Here is a 19325-nt window from a genome sequence, read left to right on the forward strand (position 1 = left end):
GAGCAGGATCGGTGTGAGGGCACTTGAGAATGTCTAACAACTTCCGTGTTTTCGGTCTATCACTTTGGGCAAAACCAGGGGGAGAGGCAGAGAAGGAAGAGTGTGTTTCCAAGCATCGTTCAGCCTGGAGGAAGAGTGGGAGGGGCCCAACTGGGAGGGGAGGGTTCAGCTGGGAGGCGTCCAGAAGAAAGAAGTCGGAAAAGAGGTCATTAAACAGAAATATGGCAGCTTCTCCATTTTGGGGGGGGGCTGCCACGGCCTCGAAAATCAGAGCTACTGAACAGGACTTGCATGATGGTGGCTGGGACCCCTTACCACCAGGAGGGCCATACAGTGACACCATTTCACGCCTGATAGAATATTCAGGCTTACGAATTTTACATTTTACAAAGGTTAATATATAAGAATTCAAAATGTTCTTTTTTTTTTTTTTCCTGTTAGAGATACATTTTAAGCTACCAGCATAAAATTCTTTAGACTTTTAAGGCAAGATAAAAAAATAAGAAAAATATAAATTACCTCAATCTTTTCCAAGAAGAATGATCTAAACAGATAAAGAAACATTGTTTTGTTAAGGAACATGGATTATGGATACTTCCTTTCTGATTTAGCATTTCATCTCTAAAAACTTTTGAAGAGCTTTGACATCAGAATGATTTATTCCTGTTAGGCATTAGCCAAAAGTCTCCCTTTCTGTGTTTAAAACAGATGGCTACACAGTGGTTCCTGGGTGGTTGTTGGAAATATTAACCTCACAGTCATTTGGGGGATTTTTACAATGGCAGAGCATCTCACCTGCCAAGGAACTAATTAGTTTCAAAATGGATCACTTATCCCCAGAAGCTAAACATTTCCTTGACCAGGGGATTGTGATTATACAATTAAAACCTGAATGAAAATTTGGTCCCCATACCCTATTAATTTCTTATGAAACCATTGAGATAATTTTCCCAGTTAAAGCAGAGTTTTCACATTTTTACTAGTGTATATTAACTATAGCCATAACCATTCATTTATTCTGGGGTTCTCTTTTCCTCTTGCTTTCTAGAAGAATATCTTACAACTCTCTCCTTGGGCTCATCAGTAGGAATTCAGCATTATCTTTCAATGCAGACTATAATTTCTAACAGCTGATGCTATTGTAAACATGGACCCGCATCACAGCCTTAGGGAGAAAGCCAGGTCTTCAAGGGAGGCAATCATCCTATTATTTCCTCAACCCTTATTTTACACCCAAGGAGTAGGTCCCAAATGCCTCCATAATTGATTGGTAAACTCAGGGTTTCACACCACCTTGCAGATCAACATATAGAATTCTTTGATGCTCAGCTAAAGAAAAGAAAAAAAAAAAGCAATGGGTCTTTAATGACATAAAATGATATGAATCTCATCTGCAGCTGGTTAGACATATTTAGAATCATGTGTTGGGCTACTGAGAGACACCCCTTCTATGAGGACCATGACCAAAGTAATCTATGAACAGAGATAAGGCAGAGCAGTGATGACAGTGATTAATGGGTGTAGCGAGGGTCTGGTGTACATGTTGGAAGGCCCAGTGGGTTTGTCGTTGTTATCTGCGGTTTTGCCCTTTTGAAGGTTTCCTTTAAAATAGAAATCTGGCCTCAGAGAAGTACGACACAAAAATGGGTGCAACGTGCATTTCCTGTGCGATTCCAATGTGCAACCGTTTCATATTTTGGAATGCAGCGCTCAGAGAGCAGAGCCATAAGGTGCCAGTTGATGCTGGTGCAACTAGCCTATCGCCATTAGAAACTGCTCTCTGGAAGGCTAAGAAATATGTACTATTTGATTTAAGATTTGGCAGTTCAGGTAACTGCCCAGGCACCCTTTTCACAGCAGATAAGTCTCGCCTTCTTCATGGAAAGAGCAATGATCCCCATCTTTGAAGCCCTCTTCTCCCATCCCCCTTCCTCTCACTCTCTCTGGAGCAGGAACCAGGGAAATGTGATGGCATGGCTTCATGTCAGCGTCAAGTGATTCCAGGCTAATGAATGAGTTCAGGGCTGTTCATTTGAAATAGTTAAAAAAAAAAAAAAGTCATTAACCCCCAAACTCCTCATTCTCAAGAAGAAAGGAAAAATGTTCTCAATGGTTACCAGGTTGGATTCTAATGTTAATCTTAAATCAGCCTGGAAGTCTGAGAAAGAAGCATTTTTTTCAGAATGTCCGGCTCAATGGTGAGGTGAAACTGGCAAGATTGGGTTTGCATGACCTCCACCAGTGCTGGCCAATCCTCCCTCCTCTTCCACGGAGCTGAGAACCCTTCTACGTGAGAATTAGGGGTGGGAGGAGTCTTTCTCTTCCAGGCTCCTCTTGGTTTCCTTCCTGGAAATCTGTAACTGGTCAATGGCTTTGTTTTTTTTTTTCTTCTGAGATCCTGGAAATTGTGTTGTTGTTTTTGGCAGTATGAGACTGTTACAGTTTACCAGGAAGCAGCTTGCACAGAGAACTAGGCCCTCTTTTCATTCTTATTTTAAAAAGGATAAAATCAGGGCAACTAGGAAGGACTGCTCCAGAGCTGCCTACCTAACTTCTCTCTTCGTGTGTGTTTGTAAACATGGCAATTACCGAGCTCCAAAGAGCTGATAACCTGGACCACAGTAGCCTGGAAAAAAATAGTGTTGTTTGTTTTCCTTTTTTGAAGTAAACATGGTGCAGTAATAAAATTGATATGCAAGACCTAAAACCAATTAGATGGCTGAATCTCTTACCTCAAAAACACAGCAGTCTCGCTGCTGGGGACCTGTGGGGTGAAAACTCAAAAGAGGAAAGCAGTCGTTTCCGAACCCTTAGGACAGACCTTAGTGTACATAGTAAAGCCAATACACGACGTTGAAAAGGGAAAAGGTGATGGGGAAAAACATTCGGGACCACTTGTCTATGGAATTCACATCAGTCAAGTCGGGGATCTTGACTTTGAGCTGCGAGGCGCGCCTGCGGATGCGCCCCTTGCCGTGCGCGCCGTGGCGGTCCAGCGGGTGCCCGTAGGCCTCGCGGGTGGCCCGGGGCTTGCGGTAGTGGATGCTGGCGCTGTCGTAAGAGTACATGGTGGTGTTGGGGTCGCTCATGCCCGTGAGCACTTCCGAGCCGCTCGTCTCGTTCCTGATTTCCAGGGTGCTGAGGATAATGTTGCCGTGGGTGTCGACCTGGCGGAGAAAGAACACGCTCAGGCACAACTGCTGGAATGTTAGCCTGTTTTCATTAACCGACACCACATGGGGTTCATTTAACACGGTCCACTAGGCATCTTGCTCGGCGTGCGCGTGCCTCCTGGATCTGGAGACTATCTGCCTGTCTGTCTGTCTGTCTGTGTCTGTCTGTCTATCTATCTATCTACCTATCTATCTATCTATCTATCTATCTATCTATCTATCTATCATCTATCTGTCTGTCTATCTATCAATCTATCTATCATCATCTACCTGTCATCTACCCATCTAACATTATTTTCATCCATCCATCCATCCATCCATCCATCCATCCATCCATCCATCCATTGATCTCTACCCACAAAACACATGTATGTATGTATATATGCATAAACTATATATTTATACTTGTATTTATATAATATTTTTGTTGTCAATAACTACCACTTATTAAATCCATGGAGGTACATACAGGGTGTCCCAAAAAATGTATACATACTTTAACAGCTGATAGCTAAATTTTGAAAATAAGATGTATTTTAATAAACACTACCTTTACGATTATTCAAAGTGTGTGTATACATTTTTGGGGAACAGCCATATATACATATATTGTTTGTCTATATGTATGTATATACACATATTTTTGTTGTTATTGTTACAAAGATGGCACTTAGAAACTTTTAAAACTAGAAACAGGAAACAAAAAATAAAAAGTAAATATCCATTTATCACTTCAGAGTCCATTATTTTTAACATCCTGCTAGCCTCCCACTCTTTTTTTTCTGTTCATATATATTTACACACACAGGTTCTCTGGGTGTATTTTGCTTTGCAACCACTTTTGTCAGTTAGCAATATAACCTGGTAATCTTTCCATGTTAATAAGTATTCCTGTGATATCATTTATTAATAGCTGATGTGGATAAATTATAATTGAATTAATATATTGTTAGATGTCAAGGCTTGTTTTACTTTTGTAGTGTCATGTAAACAAGCCTTCAAGGAACATATTTAAGCTAAATCTTTGTGCAAGTCCATAATTATTTCCTCTGGCTAAAGCCATGATACTTAACCTTGAGACCTCCTGACTACAGGCGAACCTTGGAGGGGCTCACATATACAGGAAAGCCTGGGATTTCACTGCATAGACATGGAGTAGGGGACCCTCTCCTTCCTTCCGGCAGTGCAGTGCTTATCAACCACAACTATTGTTTTTAAATTCTGAGGACACATGGTCCTGGGAAGAGAGTAGTGAACAAAACAGGCAAGTCCTTGAACTGTGGGTACTTACATTCTGAGGGAGAAAAATATTACCACATGGGAAACAGTATGGAGGTTCCTCAGAAAATTAAAAATAGAACTACCATATGAGCCAGCAATTTCACTTATGGGTATTTAGCTGAAGAAAAAGAAAACACTAACTCAAAAAGGAATCCGTACCCAATGTTCATTTCAACAGTATCTATAATAATAAAAGTGTAATATGCTAATTAGACTGGACGTCCTTCCGGGGCTGCTGCTGCGAGGGCCAGGGTGGCGGCCAGGGCTGCTGCTGCAAGGGCCAGGCAGTGGCCGGGGCAGCAGTCTGGGCTGCCGCCTCAGCCCTCAGAACCCCTTGCGTGAATTTTGTGCATCAGGCCTCTAGTTTACTATAATAACCTGTGTCCATGGATGGATGGATGAATAAATAAATTATCCTATATAATAAAAGCCTAATATGCTAAGTGTCTGACTGTTCGACCAGTCGCTATGATGTGCACTGACCACCAGGGGGCAGATGCTTTGACCAGTAAGTTAGCTTACTGCTGGGGTCTGGCTGAACAGGACTGGGCAAGATTGGCTGGACATGCCCTGGAGCCCTCCCACAGCCCCTCCCCAACTGGCCAATCTCCCACGGTCCCTCCTTGGCCTCTAAAATATTTCTTCTAATTAATTTCCTTTCAATGTGCACAAATCCATACACTGGGCCTCTAGTATATATATAATTCAGCCATAAAAAAGAATTAACTCTTTCCACTTACTACAGCATGGATGGACCTTGAGGATATTATGTTAAGTGAAATAAGTCAGACAGAGAAAGTCAGATACCAAATACCAAATGATTACACAAAAAACAAAAAGCCAAGAACACAGAACAACCCAAGCTCACATAAAGAGAAGTGATTGGCAATTGCCAGAGGTGGGGGGATGGGAGGTGGATGAAATGGGTGAAGGGAGTCAAAAGATAGACTTCCAGTTATAAATAAACTAGAGGCCCAGTGCACGAAATTCATACACTTGGAGGGGAGATCCCTTAGCCCGGCCTGCACCCTCTGGCAGTCTGGGAGCTCTCGGGGGATGTCTAACTGACAGGTTAGGCCCACTCCCCACCTGCTCCCCGTGGGGAGCGGGCCTAAGCCAGCAGTTGGACATCCTTAGTGCTGCTGCGGAGGTGGGAGAGGCTCCTGCTACTGCCGCTGTGCTCGCCAGCTGTGAGCCCAGCTTGTGGCTGAGCAGTGCTCCCCTGTGGGAGTGCAATGACCCACCAGGGTGCAGCTTCTGCATTGAGCATCTGCCCCCTGGTGGTCAGTGTGTGTCATAGTGACCGGTCATTTCCCCATTCAGTCAATTTGCATATTAGCCTTTTATTATATAGAATAAGTCATGGGGATGAAATGTACAGCATGGCAGCTATGGTTACTAATACTGTATTGCATATTTGAAAGTTGCTATGAGAGATCACAAAAGTTCTTATCATAAGAAAAAATATTCAGTAAATATGTCTGGTGATGGATGCTAACTAGATTTGTGATGATTTCATGATATATACAAATACAGAATCATTATTTTATACACTTGAAACTCATATAATGTTGTATGATGATTATACTTCAATAAAAATATAATAAAATAAAAACTATGTGAAACCTTAACATCTTAAATAGAACTGGCCAGAGGAAAAAAAAAAAGCAAAACTGAAGTTGTGCAACGAGAAGAAAATCTGCCTCATGACTGTAACGTAGCATCCTGCCCCAGTTCCCAGCCTGCCTTATAGATTTTGGACTTGGTGTTTTCCACAACCACATAAGCCAATTCCTTAAAATAAATCTTTTTTGGTGTGTAAGTTTGTTCTGTTTCTGTTGGTTTCCTTTCTCTGGAGAACCCTGAGTGATAGAAAGGGTAGGGCAAAATTCATAGGGGTGATTAAAAAAATTTTTTTTATTGATTAAGGTATTACATATGTGTCCTTATCCCCCGCCCCCACTACCCCCCTCCACTGATTCCGTCACCCCCCTGGTGTCTGTGTCCATTGGTTAGGCTTATATGCATGCATACAGGTCCTTTGGTTGATCTCTCCCCCTTACCCCCACCCTCGACATAAGGGTGATTTTTAAATGTCTAAAATCCATAAAACTTTGATCTGATGGCTGTGTTTTATCCCTCAATGGAAACCCTATGCAAACATGCCATTCATTTTCGAGCTGGGGTCTCTCCTTTCTCCCACCCTCTCACTCTCTGTCTCTCTCATCCTCTCCTCTCTGCCTAACAATATCCCCTAAACAGTGCCTTAGGCTGTGAAAAATGTTGCCACTCACTGAATATAATTGTTCCGGATATTTCAAATATATAAACATAGCAGAACTCATTTCAGTGTAATTGGAATAAAATATAATCTTGTTTTCAGTGGCAGTTTTAAAGCCCCGTTGAGAAATACCTCCAGGCTCAATCTACTTTGCAAACAGAAAATCATTTCCTTCTTGCTAACCGATTCAATTAGATTCATATTCACTAAGTGAGTCTGAAGTACAGAGCAGGAAGCCGAGTGAAGTGATGCTGGCCACAGACTGAGCTGCCCTCCGGAAGCCTGTAGTCTACACAACGCAGCTGTCCAGGGGAATGGCCGCTTCCCCTGCAGAGAACAGAGAGCCACACAGCCCAGCTTCCATCTGCCCATCCCACTCCTAAAATGCACCACATTGACGCTGTTGCTGTGACTCATTTGTTCTTACCAGGGGTGCCCACCCTCAATCCCTTGGTCTCAAATTCCTAAAAAAAAATTTTTTTGTGGGGGAGGGGTGCAAAAGAAATCAGAGGCTTTGCTGGAGATGATTTACATGTCTCTTTACTTGTCTTGAGAACGACAGGCAGAAGTGGGAACTTTAATATTTCTAGAAGCAATGAAAGGTTAAGCATAAACTTACATAAACCTAAACACTGCATATATTATTCAAGAAATAGAGAAGATAATATATGAAGATAAAATGAAACAACTGCCCATTTTCCAGAACATTGCTCAGGTAGACACATTTATCCTGGATCTTTTTATTTCCCTTGTTTCTCTCATTCAATGTATTAGCAGATCCTAATGGCTCTATTTTGGAGAAGTAGATTCTGACCACTTATCGCCACTGTCAACTCTTGATGCATAATTGATCTTTCTCTTTCCAGGAGTGAGCTCTCTAGTCTTTTCTCTAGAAAAGGAGTTATCCTTTTAAAATGCAATAGAGATCATGTCTCCTCTATTTGGATCTTCTAGCTACTTCCCAAGACATAGACTAAAACCCATATTTCCCATTTGAATCCACAAAGCACCCTGTGATTTGGCTCCTGCAGGCACCTCCACCCTCCTTTCCTACCACTCTGCCCCCTGAACTCTCTGCTCCAGTCATATTGTCCTTTGTTGGCTGACCCTTGATGCCTTAAGTCCTCAGGGTATTTTTCACCTGCTATTCCCTCTCTCCTGGAGTGCTCTTGCCCAGGTTGTTACCTGGCTAGCTTCCCATCATTTTCGTCACCACAATGATCATCATCTACCATTAGATCATGTATCTACACATTTGTTGATGACCTCAAGTGAAATGTAAGTTCTAGGCGAACAGCTGCTTTTTTGTTGCTGTTGCTGTTCATCATTGTATATTCCCCTTGCTCTTCCAGAACCAAGCCTGAGATACTCCAAAGGAGGGGCTGATAAATGTCTGAAGAATATGGAACGCTGAAACTTAGACTTGGAGCCATCTCTCTGAGCTCTGCTTGAGTTTCAGTGGCCCAGGACTTCTGCAAAACTGTAGAAGGCGCACCAACTCAGCCTGAGGCATGAGGGAAAACATCAGTCAAGAGGTGAATCTGGGCAACAAGCCAAAACAAAAATTCCACAGAGTGAAAACATGGCAATTTGGGAAAATTATGTTCTAATTCTGGAGCCAAATGTTGTTGGTGAAGGGGAGAGGGAGAAGGAATGAGGCAAAAGAAGAAAGCAGAATGAAACCGTGGTGGACCTTGAGTCCCACATTAAGGAGTCTGGATCTTTTCCTCTAGGCAGAGAGTTTGAGATAGATTGTGGTGAATGCCTATTGGTTTGACTTACCTGATACTATCCCACCTTCCTGAAAACATTGCCCTGACATTCTTTTGGTGCATGTTATTGAGGTGAGCCTCAGGGACCCTCATGTCAATGTGAGCCTTTCATGTTTTTCATCTTCCTGGTCAGAGGAATTAATTTTGACCTGCGAATATAATTCTATGCTAGGACTTTTTAAGTGTAATTATTTGATGTAAGAAAGTACTTTTGTGGGGTGACCATGTGAGAAGAGTCTACTGTAAATAAAGCCAATATAAAAGAAAGCAGGATTATGAGATGAAGAGAGGTACTCTCTAATGACACCGTTTGAATGTGTGGATATAGCCACATGTGAACCTATCAGTTATACTGGCTCAAAATTCCTCCTCTCCCTTTCTGTTTCTTAAGCCAGTTAAGGAAGTTTGATTTCTTTCTTGTTTACCAAAATAATCCTAATTGTGTGTAGAAGAAAATAAGCAATAGACACTAGATAGAAAATGAGAGAGTCAGATGAGATGAGATAGTTGAGATGTGTGTGTGTGTGTGTGTGTGTGTGTTTGAGAGGGGGAGAGAGAGAAAGAGAGAGAGAGAGAGAGAGAGAGAGAGAGGTAGACTTGGAAATTATTAAAAACATTTGACTGTCAAAATTAGATAGGACTAAGCAGCAAAGGCTGAAAAACAAAAAGTGAACCAAGTCAGATTTGGGCAGGGATTTGAGGACCAAAGATCATGAACTGTCAACACAGATTTATCTGCAATTCAAGATGCTAGTCAGAATAGTTAAAGTTTCATCAAAGGCTGAGGGAAGTGTCCTAGTTGGCTTGAGGGAGATGCAGTGATGTGGGGCCCTGGGCCTAGGCTCAAAGGCTAGTATAGATATCCAGCTGTTGCAAGCTAGACTTAAGGAGAGAGCTGTTTACTTTCATATACACTTTGTACCTTGGAATTAGTCATAACACAAAGCTGATTTACATTTACAAATTTGTCTAGAAGTGTAGGTGTCTAAAATGTAGATGACTCACCACAGAGAATAAAAATGGGAGAAAAGAGTCCAGATTACAGTATCAATAACTAATTTTAAGGGAAAATTCTGTTTTGTTTTGTTTTTTACTTCTGGGGTTGCAAATGCCCATTTGGTAGATCCTACCCATGTCCTCCCTGACTTAAAACGATTTCGAATCTATCTCTGATCAAAGATCATCCATGTAACAACCATTTAATCTTAGGCTGATCTGTTGGCAAATGGGAAGGCAATAAGGCCAGTAGATACAACCATATATGTTCCAGATTAGGATAAAAGTGGCACAGAACCAGAAGTGGCTTCCTCACCGTCTCATTGTATTGTGAAATGTGTCTTTCAAAACTCTAAATACCATCTCTAGTTTCAAATGATGCCTGAGGGGTTCATGAATCTACAGCCGTTATCACCTTGGAGGCTGAAACTCTCCTAATGTCTGGATTCAGCATCTGTACTCATATAAAAAGATGCTTCAGTGCTGCTGGCGGCAAAATAAATCAAGAAAAAGCAAGCACTTCTGAGGTTTCAGTACAGCTACCCCTTGACATGACTGCCCAGCCAAGGCCATCAAAAGTAACGTGTAATAAATGATCAATGCCACTCTATGCTCCGGGGTACCAAGGCAAATATTAGGGAGCCCTCAGATGAAAATTCGCTGGGACCACAGCACATATGTCATTTGAATTCAACTGTGTACAAGTATCTAAAAGGAAAGAAAAGTATCAACCAACCATTAAATGAAAGGAAAAATCTAATGTTTTCTGGTTTTTAAAATTCAACCAGGGGGTAACATTTTTAAATACCACACAGGTTGCATTATTATCCTCACTCCTGAAAATGATACACTGAACAGGTGAAGTAATACATTTATATTGTTATGGGCACACTGTCTGAGCCCCTGGTTTTAGAAGAGGACACGGAAGTTGGGATCTGGAAAAACTGAGCAGCTGCAGGGATGATTATAAGTTGCCTGAGATGGAAACACTGTGTTATTATTCCATCCAAATGTGAAGACGGTTACAAAATCTGAGCCGTGACACTCCTTTAAAGATTGTATCTATCTGAAGTCATATGACACTGTGATTCCAAAAGAATAGCAGAGATTGATATAAAACATCTTTAGGAAATGTTAAAAATCAAAGCGATAGAAACAGTAAGAAAGGGCAGAAATTAAAGGGGACTCTAGTCTTTTTTTCTTACTTTTATGACTATACTAGTATAAGGATTTTATAAGACATTATGATGTACTACTTAACACCTTGTGTGATATCTAAGAACTCGTCTTGAACAGTTACTATTTGGTATTTTCTCTGTTCCAGGAAAGAACAATAAACATAATAGAGTGCCTACCCTTGGGAAGCTTATCTATAATAATGAAAGCGTAATATGCAAATTGACTGAACGATTGAACAGCAGAACAACTGTCCAGACGACCTTCTGGATGTCCACGCTATGACACACACTGGCACCAGGCCAGCTAAGGCGGGTGCAATGCATTTCGTCGGGGGGCCCTGCCATTGCCCCATGATTGCCCCTCAGAGGGAGGCCCCGGCCACCCTCTGTGGGCAATCAATGGGGGGGGGCTCCGTGATTGATTGCCCCAAAGAGGGAGGCCCAGGCTACCCGACCAGCGGCACTGCGGCAGGTGGGCAGGGCCTCCCTCTGCATGGCGATTGATTGCATAGCCCTGGCTGGGTGCGCAGGGCCTCCCTCTGAGCGGCAATTAGATCTGGGGACCCCACGATTGATCGCCCCATAACGGGAGGCCCAGGCCAGCCAAGTGATTGCACCCCACGCCTGTCGCCTGCAGAGGGAGGCGACCAGTGGCAGGAAGGGGGGCAGCACCACACAGATGGCAAGTGGCAGGGGCAGGGCCAGCTTCCACCAGCTGGGGGAAGGAAAGCCCTGATAGACTCTGATCGCCGGCCAGGCCTAGGGATCCTACCCGAGGTGTCCCGGATTGCGAGAAGGCACAGGTCGGGCTGAGGGACACCCTCCCCCCCGCCCATGCACGAATTTTGTGCACCAGGCCTCTAGTACTCTAATGGGTTAGACATTAAAAGATAATTACACAGATAAACATATACTCACTAGAGGTGGGGTGCACAAAACTCGTGCACTGGGGCTGGGTGGTCCCTCAGCCCAGCCTGCGCCCTCTCACAGTCTGGGAGCCCTCGCTCCTTACCACCTGCCTGCTCGCTGCTCCTTAGCACTGCCGTGGAGGCAGGAGAGGCTCCCACTACTGCTGCTGCACTCACCAACCGTGAGCCCGAGCTCGGCTTCTGGTTGAGCGGTGCTCCTGCTGTGGGAGGGCACTGACCATCATGGGGAAGCTCCTGCGTTGAGCGTCTGCCCCCCTGGTGGTTAGTGTGCATCATAGCGACCAGTCATTTTGGTTGTTCTGCTGTAACGGTCGCTTAGGCTTTTATTATATAGATAATTGTGATAAGTCCCATGGAGGAAGAGCACAGGAAGCCATGAGGATGAATAGTAAGGATACCTAATGTAAACTAACAGAAGGTTGTCAGTTAAGGCATCCCTTGAGGTAGTAGCATTTATGGAAAGAACTGGTACATTGGAAAAGTTGAGATAAGGCCAATATTGTCTTCAATTTTACTAATTCTTTCTTCTGCTGATAAAATCTGGTGCTAATCCATCTAATTCTTTTTCAATTATATAATTTTCATTGGTTCTTTGTTATAGTTTCTTTTATTTTTCTCCTGACACTCACCATCTCTTCATGTATTTTATTAATCTTTTCCTTTGGTCTTTATTTTAACCATTAAAAAAATATTGTAGATTCCTGTAAAGTTTCAAAAATAGCAGAGAAGTTCCATGTACCCTTCACCCAGTTTCTCCCCATCACTAACTCCTGGCAACCACTAATCTGTTCTCCATCTTTATAATTTTATTTCAGGAGTGTTAGATAAATAGAACCATATAATATGTAATCTTATACTCAGCATAATCCCCTTGAGAGCTATCCAAGTTGATGCATGTATTAATAGTTCATTATTTTTATATTATATATATTATACTAGAGAGGGAGGAAGAGAGAGAGAGAGAGAGAGGGAGGGAGAGTGAGAGAAAGAGAGAGAGAAACATTGATATGAGAATAAACATCAATTATTTGCCTCCCATACACACCCTGATCAAGGATCAAATCTGCAACCTAGAAATGTGCCCTGACCAGGAATTGAACCCACAACCTTTTTGATGTATAGGAGGATGCTCCAACCAACTGACCCAGCTGGCTTAGCTAGATGGGAACATTTAAATTATTTATTAGCCAGTCAGTAAGTTCTCTTCAGAGCAATATATATTATACATCTAGATATGATATGATATGATATGATATGATATGATATGATATGATATATTAAGTTTTTTTTCCTACCTTTATTTTTTCCTTAGCACCTTAGAAAATTCTCATATCCTGGTCTGGAATCATGGCAAATGCCTCACAAAATTGGTTAAAATTTGTTTTATAATCTTTTTATTTTATTGAAATAAATAGATTTCAGTTTGCTTGACCTTTTCATTTAATTTCTCTCTATAGAACATTGCTTTTCTAGCCAATTGAAAGGGCATTTTCTCCTTTGTACCTTCACAGTTCTATCTATCTTTTAAGTGTCTACCCAGTTCATATCTTCTGAATTTTCCTACCAGTTCTACTATGCCACTTTATGTAAGCATTTCTTTATGATGTATCAGTTAACACACATTCCAAGCTATGCAGAGTACTAGCTAATAGAGTTACAAGACAACTGAGATGGGGATGGGAATAGAAGAGAGGTGGCCTTGAAAACTACGGCTGAAATACTTCTAAAGCTACTAGGGCTGCAATCAGACAGTGGGAAGCTTCTTCCTTTCAGATATATTCCTTAAAATAAATGCCATCCGGGCTCATTTTATAATCCAATCACCTCATAGGAGTATACTTTTCTTTCCCAGCAAGATTAGAGGATTCTCGAGGGCAAGTATCATGCCTATTCCTTCTCCGTTAGCATTGAATTTAGTGTTTCACACAAAAATAAAAATTTATTTGAATGCATTGGTTTGAATTTTGACCATGTGGCTGAATCTGCATGTTTTCTTTGCTTATAACTTTCTAATTATCTGGCAGTGTTTGTCCAAATTTGAGATCCTACGAAAGAGCATGAAGATACACCTTGAAGACTCATAGTCTGTCTTCTGCCTGATTCTCCAGCCACATTTCATAGTCTATTTTCTCTCTCACTTACTGTGCTCTTACTACATTGGTTTTTCTCTCAGTACTTTATAAAATCTCGGTCTTATTTCTTTTGCCTACATGGAACAGGGTATGGTTGCTGCTTCTTATTTCTCAGATCAAATGATAATTTCTCAAAGATGACTTCCTAGTTACCTGATTAAAGTCCCCTGTTGCCTCAACCTGAACCAAACCATTCTCATCCCCATTACTGTTTTTACTTTCTTCATAGCACATCCCTGTACCTGAAATTATCCTCTTAATGCTGATTTGTGTGTATATTGCCGGTCTTCCCACGTTGGACTCTAAACTCCATGAGAGCAAGGAACTTTGTCTCATTCAGAGCAGTGCTCAGAACACTGGTTAAATGAATGGATATTTGAGTTGTCGCCTGTGTGCTGTCTTGAAAACAATTTGTAGTGAATACAGTATTCCAATGTACATCATTTAAAACTGATTCCAGTAAAAATAGCATAGAAGACGAGATTACAGATATATTTTAAAAGAATAAACAGTGCATTAATTTTAATTCAATTTCACCCACTGGGAGTATAAGTCATAAGATTTACCAATAAATAGCAAAAGAAAAAGAGTGGCAATATCTTGTATATAATGATAATAGCTAATACTTACTGAGTACTTACTATGTTCCAGGATTTGTTTTAAATAGTGAACTTAAAAAAACACCTTATTTAGTCCTTATAACAAGTCTGTGATATAGGTATGCCATAATCGTCTCCATTTATGGATGATGACATTGAGAACTGACATTAGATGAGGAGTTACACAGGTTGATTGGCCTGAAGTTATAAAGCCAGTGACTGGCAGAGCTGGGAATCTAATACAAGCAATTTGATTCCAATCTGTGTTTGTGACCACTGTGCTCTATTGTCTCATTTCCGCTTCCAGAGTACAGTGCTTATCCACTTTAGTTCTCATTGATTTATCAAGTAGACCTGGAATTATTCTTTTGCATATAATTTTACAACTATGTAGTTTAGAATAAAGAATAATGAACTTGAGGTTGAATTTTAGGTCCAGGTGTGATATTAATATATGTAAACATCAACCTAACTTCTTCCATCCTCAGTTCTCAACTACGGAAAATGAAGGAGTATTTGAGCCTTATTAAAGGTAAACTAACATTTTTTTTTTCTGTTGTGGGAGCCCTGAGCACCATGCTGCTGCTAAATTTCAGATTATTGCTAGGAATATTAATCCTCACCCAAGGATATTTTTCCATTGAATTTTTGAGAGAGTGGAAGGGGGAAAGAAAGACACATGGATTGGTTGCCTCCCGTACACACCCCAACCAACCGAGGCGGGGATGGATCCTGCAACCAAGGTACATGCCCTTGACCAGAATTGAATCCAGGACCCTTCAATCTGTAGGCCAACGCTCTATCTAAACCAGATAAGGCTTAGAAATATTTAATACATTACCTGGACTTTATTCATCTCCAGTTTGTTCTTATCATTGGCACTCTGGTTTTGTTTGCCAGCTCCCTTTTTCCGGGGGCCTTTTCCGAAGAAGATGTAATTTACAAAAGCATATTCCAGCAGAGCCAGGAACACAAACACAAAGCAACCCATCAGGTAAATATCAATTGCTTTGACATACGGGATCTTTGGCAGGGTCTCCCTGAGGTGAGTGCTGATGGTTGTCATTGTCAGCACCGTGGTGATTCCTATGAGACGGAAAGAGACAGCTTAGCTGAATGCACTTGTTAAGTTGCCCTTTTTAAGATTGAGAGGACAGATGCCATTCCCTTATTGAAGTCCGAGAATGATGGCGGTAATGCAATAAACCACTGGGCAGAAAGGGCAAACATTTTAAATACAAAACTACAGACTCCCTACATAGTCCACGAACAAATCATAAAGTGGGATGTGGCACCAATGGAGAGTTAAAAACCATTAAAAATAATGCACCAAGAAAAAAGACAAGTAGATAGAAAGGCATATCAAAATCTCATTGATATGCGTATTGACTAATGTCAAATACCCCTCATTCTATTATATGTTACATCTTTCTTCTTCTTTCAGCATCTTATCTCCCTTTTAAATCTGTTTTTGTGATACTAATCCCCACAGCAGCCACTACCAAGCTGAAAGTTGGTGACCAGTTTGAGGAAACCTACTTCATTCCATGAATCTGTGATGCACCTAGATCACAAGGTCAGTATTACATTTTAAAATAAACTGATAGAGACAACACTAAAAGAAGCACATAAGAAATTCACGATTTTCATTAAGCACTTGATTTATGTATTTTTTAGATATAATAAAATCTTGTTGCATTGGATTTTCAAATATTACTTCTAGTTTCTTGATTCCAGAACCTAGAATGAATTAGTTCCTTGGAGCCAAGAAAAGACTTCCTAAAAAATTCAATTTGGATTTGTTAAAGAAGTTTAAGGCTATGAGATCTTAAAGGGAAGATTACACATTTTCGACTTTGTTAAATATAGCATTCTTAACTATATAATGTTTGTGTGGCTGCACAATAAGTATTTGGTATTGATGAAATGGTAATTGGAAAAAATAAGAAGTGCAAAAGAAGTTGGAATCTCATGTACATAGTTTGTGCTGTAATACTAATATTATACATTTGTATAGTGTTTATAGTTTTATACACTTGATTATGAATTATCTTATTTGGCTGTTATAAGACCTTCCTGAGTATGATAGGGCAGGTATATTATTTCCATTTTATAGCTGAATAAAGATAAACTCTGAGATTATTTTAGTGTAGATCACACAGCCAGGGACAAAAAAAGCAAGGAGCTGTTAAACAAAGGCATTTAAAATAAAAGCAGAGATTAAAAAAACAACACCTGAAACTTGATGGCAGTCCTTAAAAATAAAGACAGAAAATATGAGTTGAATATTACAAAGAAAAGCTGGGAACGTAGAAAAGGTATGGAAGGTAGAAAATGAAAAGGGGAAAAATAGTTTAGTAGTCATTTGCTAATTAGGTTATTCTAGATAGGTTCCCTGATTTGACTATTCAACATTAGGAGAACAGATAAAGTAGGTAGTCAAGATTACCATACAAAAATTTAAATGGCTTAGATGGGTGATGAGCTCAATTGTGCTGCAATATTATGAAATACCATCATGAGTGGTCTTACTTTTGAATAAAATTTTAAATTTCACCTAATATAATTCTAGCTAATAACAAACAATTCATTTACAAATCCACTAATTGTATTTCTGCTTTCACTCCTTGGTTTAAATTTTTAAATCAAGATGGGTTAGTAAATGAATGCCTTTTCTAATTAGATAAGTATTAAAATACCATAGGTTTTACATCTCAAAGTACAGGTTAAGTCAGCATATTTATATGCTGACATCTCTAATCAAAATATCATTAACTTTGAGGATAGAAGTGTAGGGAGAACCACAATTGATGACCTCGGTAGCTGTTATTATGTACATCATTCAGTAAGTTTTCCTTAACCATAGCACATATATTCATATTCACATTAAAATAACATGCAGCTACATACATATAATGTAATAAACTATTAGTTTCCTTTTCTTAGTCTTGGAATGTTCAAAGGTTAATAAGGGACTGTCAGCACTTGACTTTATGAGCTTTATGTACTCAGCCACTAGAAATAAACTGTAGAGATGACAATTAATCTAGGTATGATAGGGTATGCTGATCATCTTACCAGTTCAGTAATCTCAGAAGAGAAGAGATGTATGTTAGCTTAGTCAGAAATTATGCTCTCGCGCGCACATGTGTGTGTGTGTGTGTGTGTGTGTGTGTGTTTGTTTGTGTGTGTGAATAAGCCCCAGAAAGTGGTAATTGAAATGGCTCTATGATAAAACAATGAGACAGATCCACATATGCTCAGATTCATCAAATAGACTATACATTCTAACTTTCCAAGGAACCATTTAAAGTCTCAAATATAGCCTTACAGCTTGCAGCAACTACTCAGCCATGGCAAGATTAATTCTGAAAATTTCCCCCAGGATGGAAACCATTTTCATTCTGTGCTGATCACAGAATAGAGCTGTGAATTATCTGTGCCTAGCTCATTAATACAGCTGATGAATTATCTGTGCCTTGCTCAAGTACGATGAGCTCCATTTAAGGGAGACTCAGATCAATAAGATTTAACTTTAGTTAATGTTCGAGAAAGAGTATTTCCCAACATTCAACATAGCTTGGTAATAGTCATGACATCTAGCTTTCTTCAAATCTATTTGAGAATAATGCACTATAAATATTTTCCACTGCAAAAAGTAGGGACTGAAGAGAAAATCATCACACCGTTAGTAAAAATTAGTGTAATAAGAATTTAAAAAATACTCTAAGAAACACATAGTATTGAACATACTCCAGGATCCTTTTTTAAGAGCAGCATTTTTAGCAAAATGCTGAAAAGGTATGGCATTGTAAAACATTCACTCTGTAAGAGTTTACACTCAGGTGCTTTATCATCAAGGACTCATGTTAATTGCATTCTTTGGATTGCTATGAGAGAAGACCCTTGCCTATAATTCCAAACACTGGTTATTTGTTTAAAGCTAAATCCCACCAGCTCTCTGTGGTGCTGGCAATGCATTACCTAGTGCGACTCTGGCTGCAGAAGCATCATAGTTGATCCAAAAAGACACCCAGGACAGAATTGTAATCAGTGTGGAAGGCATGTAGGTCTGCAAAATGAAGTAACCGATGTTTCTCTTTAGACGGAAACTTAGTGATAGTCGTGGATATGACCCTGAGTTGAAAAAGAAAAACAATCAGATCATCACTTGGTTGAAAACATCTTCTCTCTTTGACAGTGCTCCAGTTCATTTTGGAGGAAACATCCTCACCAGTTGTGAACTCCACCTTCTTGGACACCATCTTGTAGTCGACAATTGAAAACTGAGGAAGCTCAATTTTATTTACTCCGGTTACTGCTCCCTCTCCTCCATTCCAGTAAAACTCAATGTCATCAGTGGTATAGCCATCTGAAACCAAGAATATAGCATAGTTAACAGATTCCAGTGGGTCTAGGAGTTCATTTTGAAGACTGGGAGCTGAAGACACAATTCCCAGCAAGCGATGGTAAGATGACTGTGCTTTAAATCGGGATTCTAGGTAGAGTTGTAGTGAAATGCAAATTTCCCCCAATTCTCATTATTCTACAGCTTAGGCTCATCACAGGGGGCTGAGTGCACTGTGGCTGAGATTCTAGTAGAGATGAGCCATGCCTACAATGCTGTTCTTTTTATAGAATCGAATGGACATTTGTGTGATTGATTATGTGACTGTGTGATAATGGAAGCCCGGGTGGAAGAGGTGGGTCCGGTCAGAAAGGCATAGCCTTAGGAACCAGCAGCTGGGACCAGCCTGTGTTTCTATCCACTTAACTCAGATCTACTGAGTCTGCTCCCTGCCAAGGAAGAAGGAAATGAGCTTTCAGGATCATTTGGACCTTTCTCTCTTCATAGCCATAAAAGCGCCTTTCTATCACAGAATCAGATCAGTTAAAAAATTCACAGTGTCCATGAGATAGAAACAAACCAATTGGCCTGAAAGAAGAAGTATCTCCCATGGACCTTTTTTGTTGGACGAAAAAT

The 19325-nt window shown here is 40.4% G+C and overlaps 1 protein-coding gene across 1 annotated transcript in view; it reads right to left on the minus strand.

Annotated features, from left to right (window-relative positions):
• Nucleotides 1-2822: 2822 nt before the first annotated feature.
• The window catches only part of GABRB1 (gamma-aminobutyric acid type A receptor subunit beta1), a gene marked incomplete at its 3' end in the record, with an annotated part of 364005 nt that continues 347502 nt past the window's right edge, over nt 2823-19325 (minus strand). The window contains exons 6-9 of the mRNA XM_079773708.1: nt 18576-18713; nt 18326-18478; nt 15183-15427; nt 2823-3167 (exon numbers count right to left, since the gene is read on the minus strand). Of these exons, the coding sequence (XP_079629834.1) occupies nt 2823-3167; nt 15183-15427; nt 18326-18478; nt 18576-18713 (881 nt within the window). The remainder of the gene's footprint in view (nt 3168-15182; nt 15428-18325; nt 18479-18575; nt 18714-19325) is intronic.

This window comes from Cnephaeus nilssonii, assembly GCF_951640355.1.
Source record: "Cnephaeus nilssonii genome assembly, chromosome: 1".
NCBI lineage: Eukaryota > Metazoa > Chordata > Mammalia > Chiroptera > Vespertilionidae > Cnephaeus > Cnephaeus nilssonii.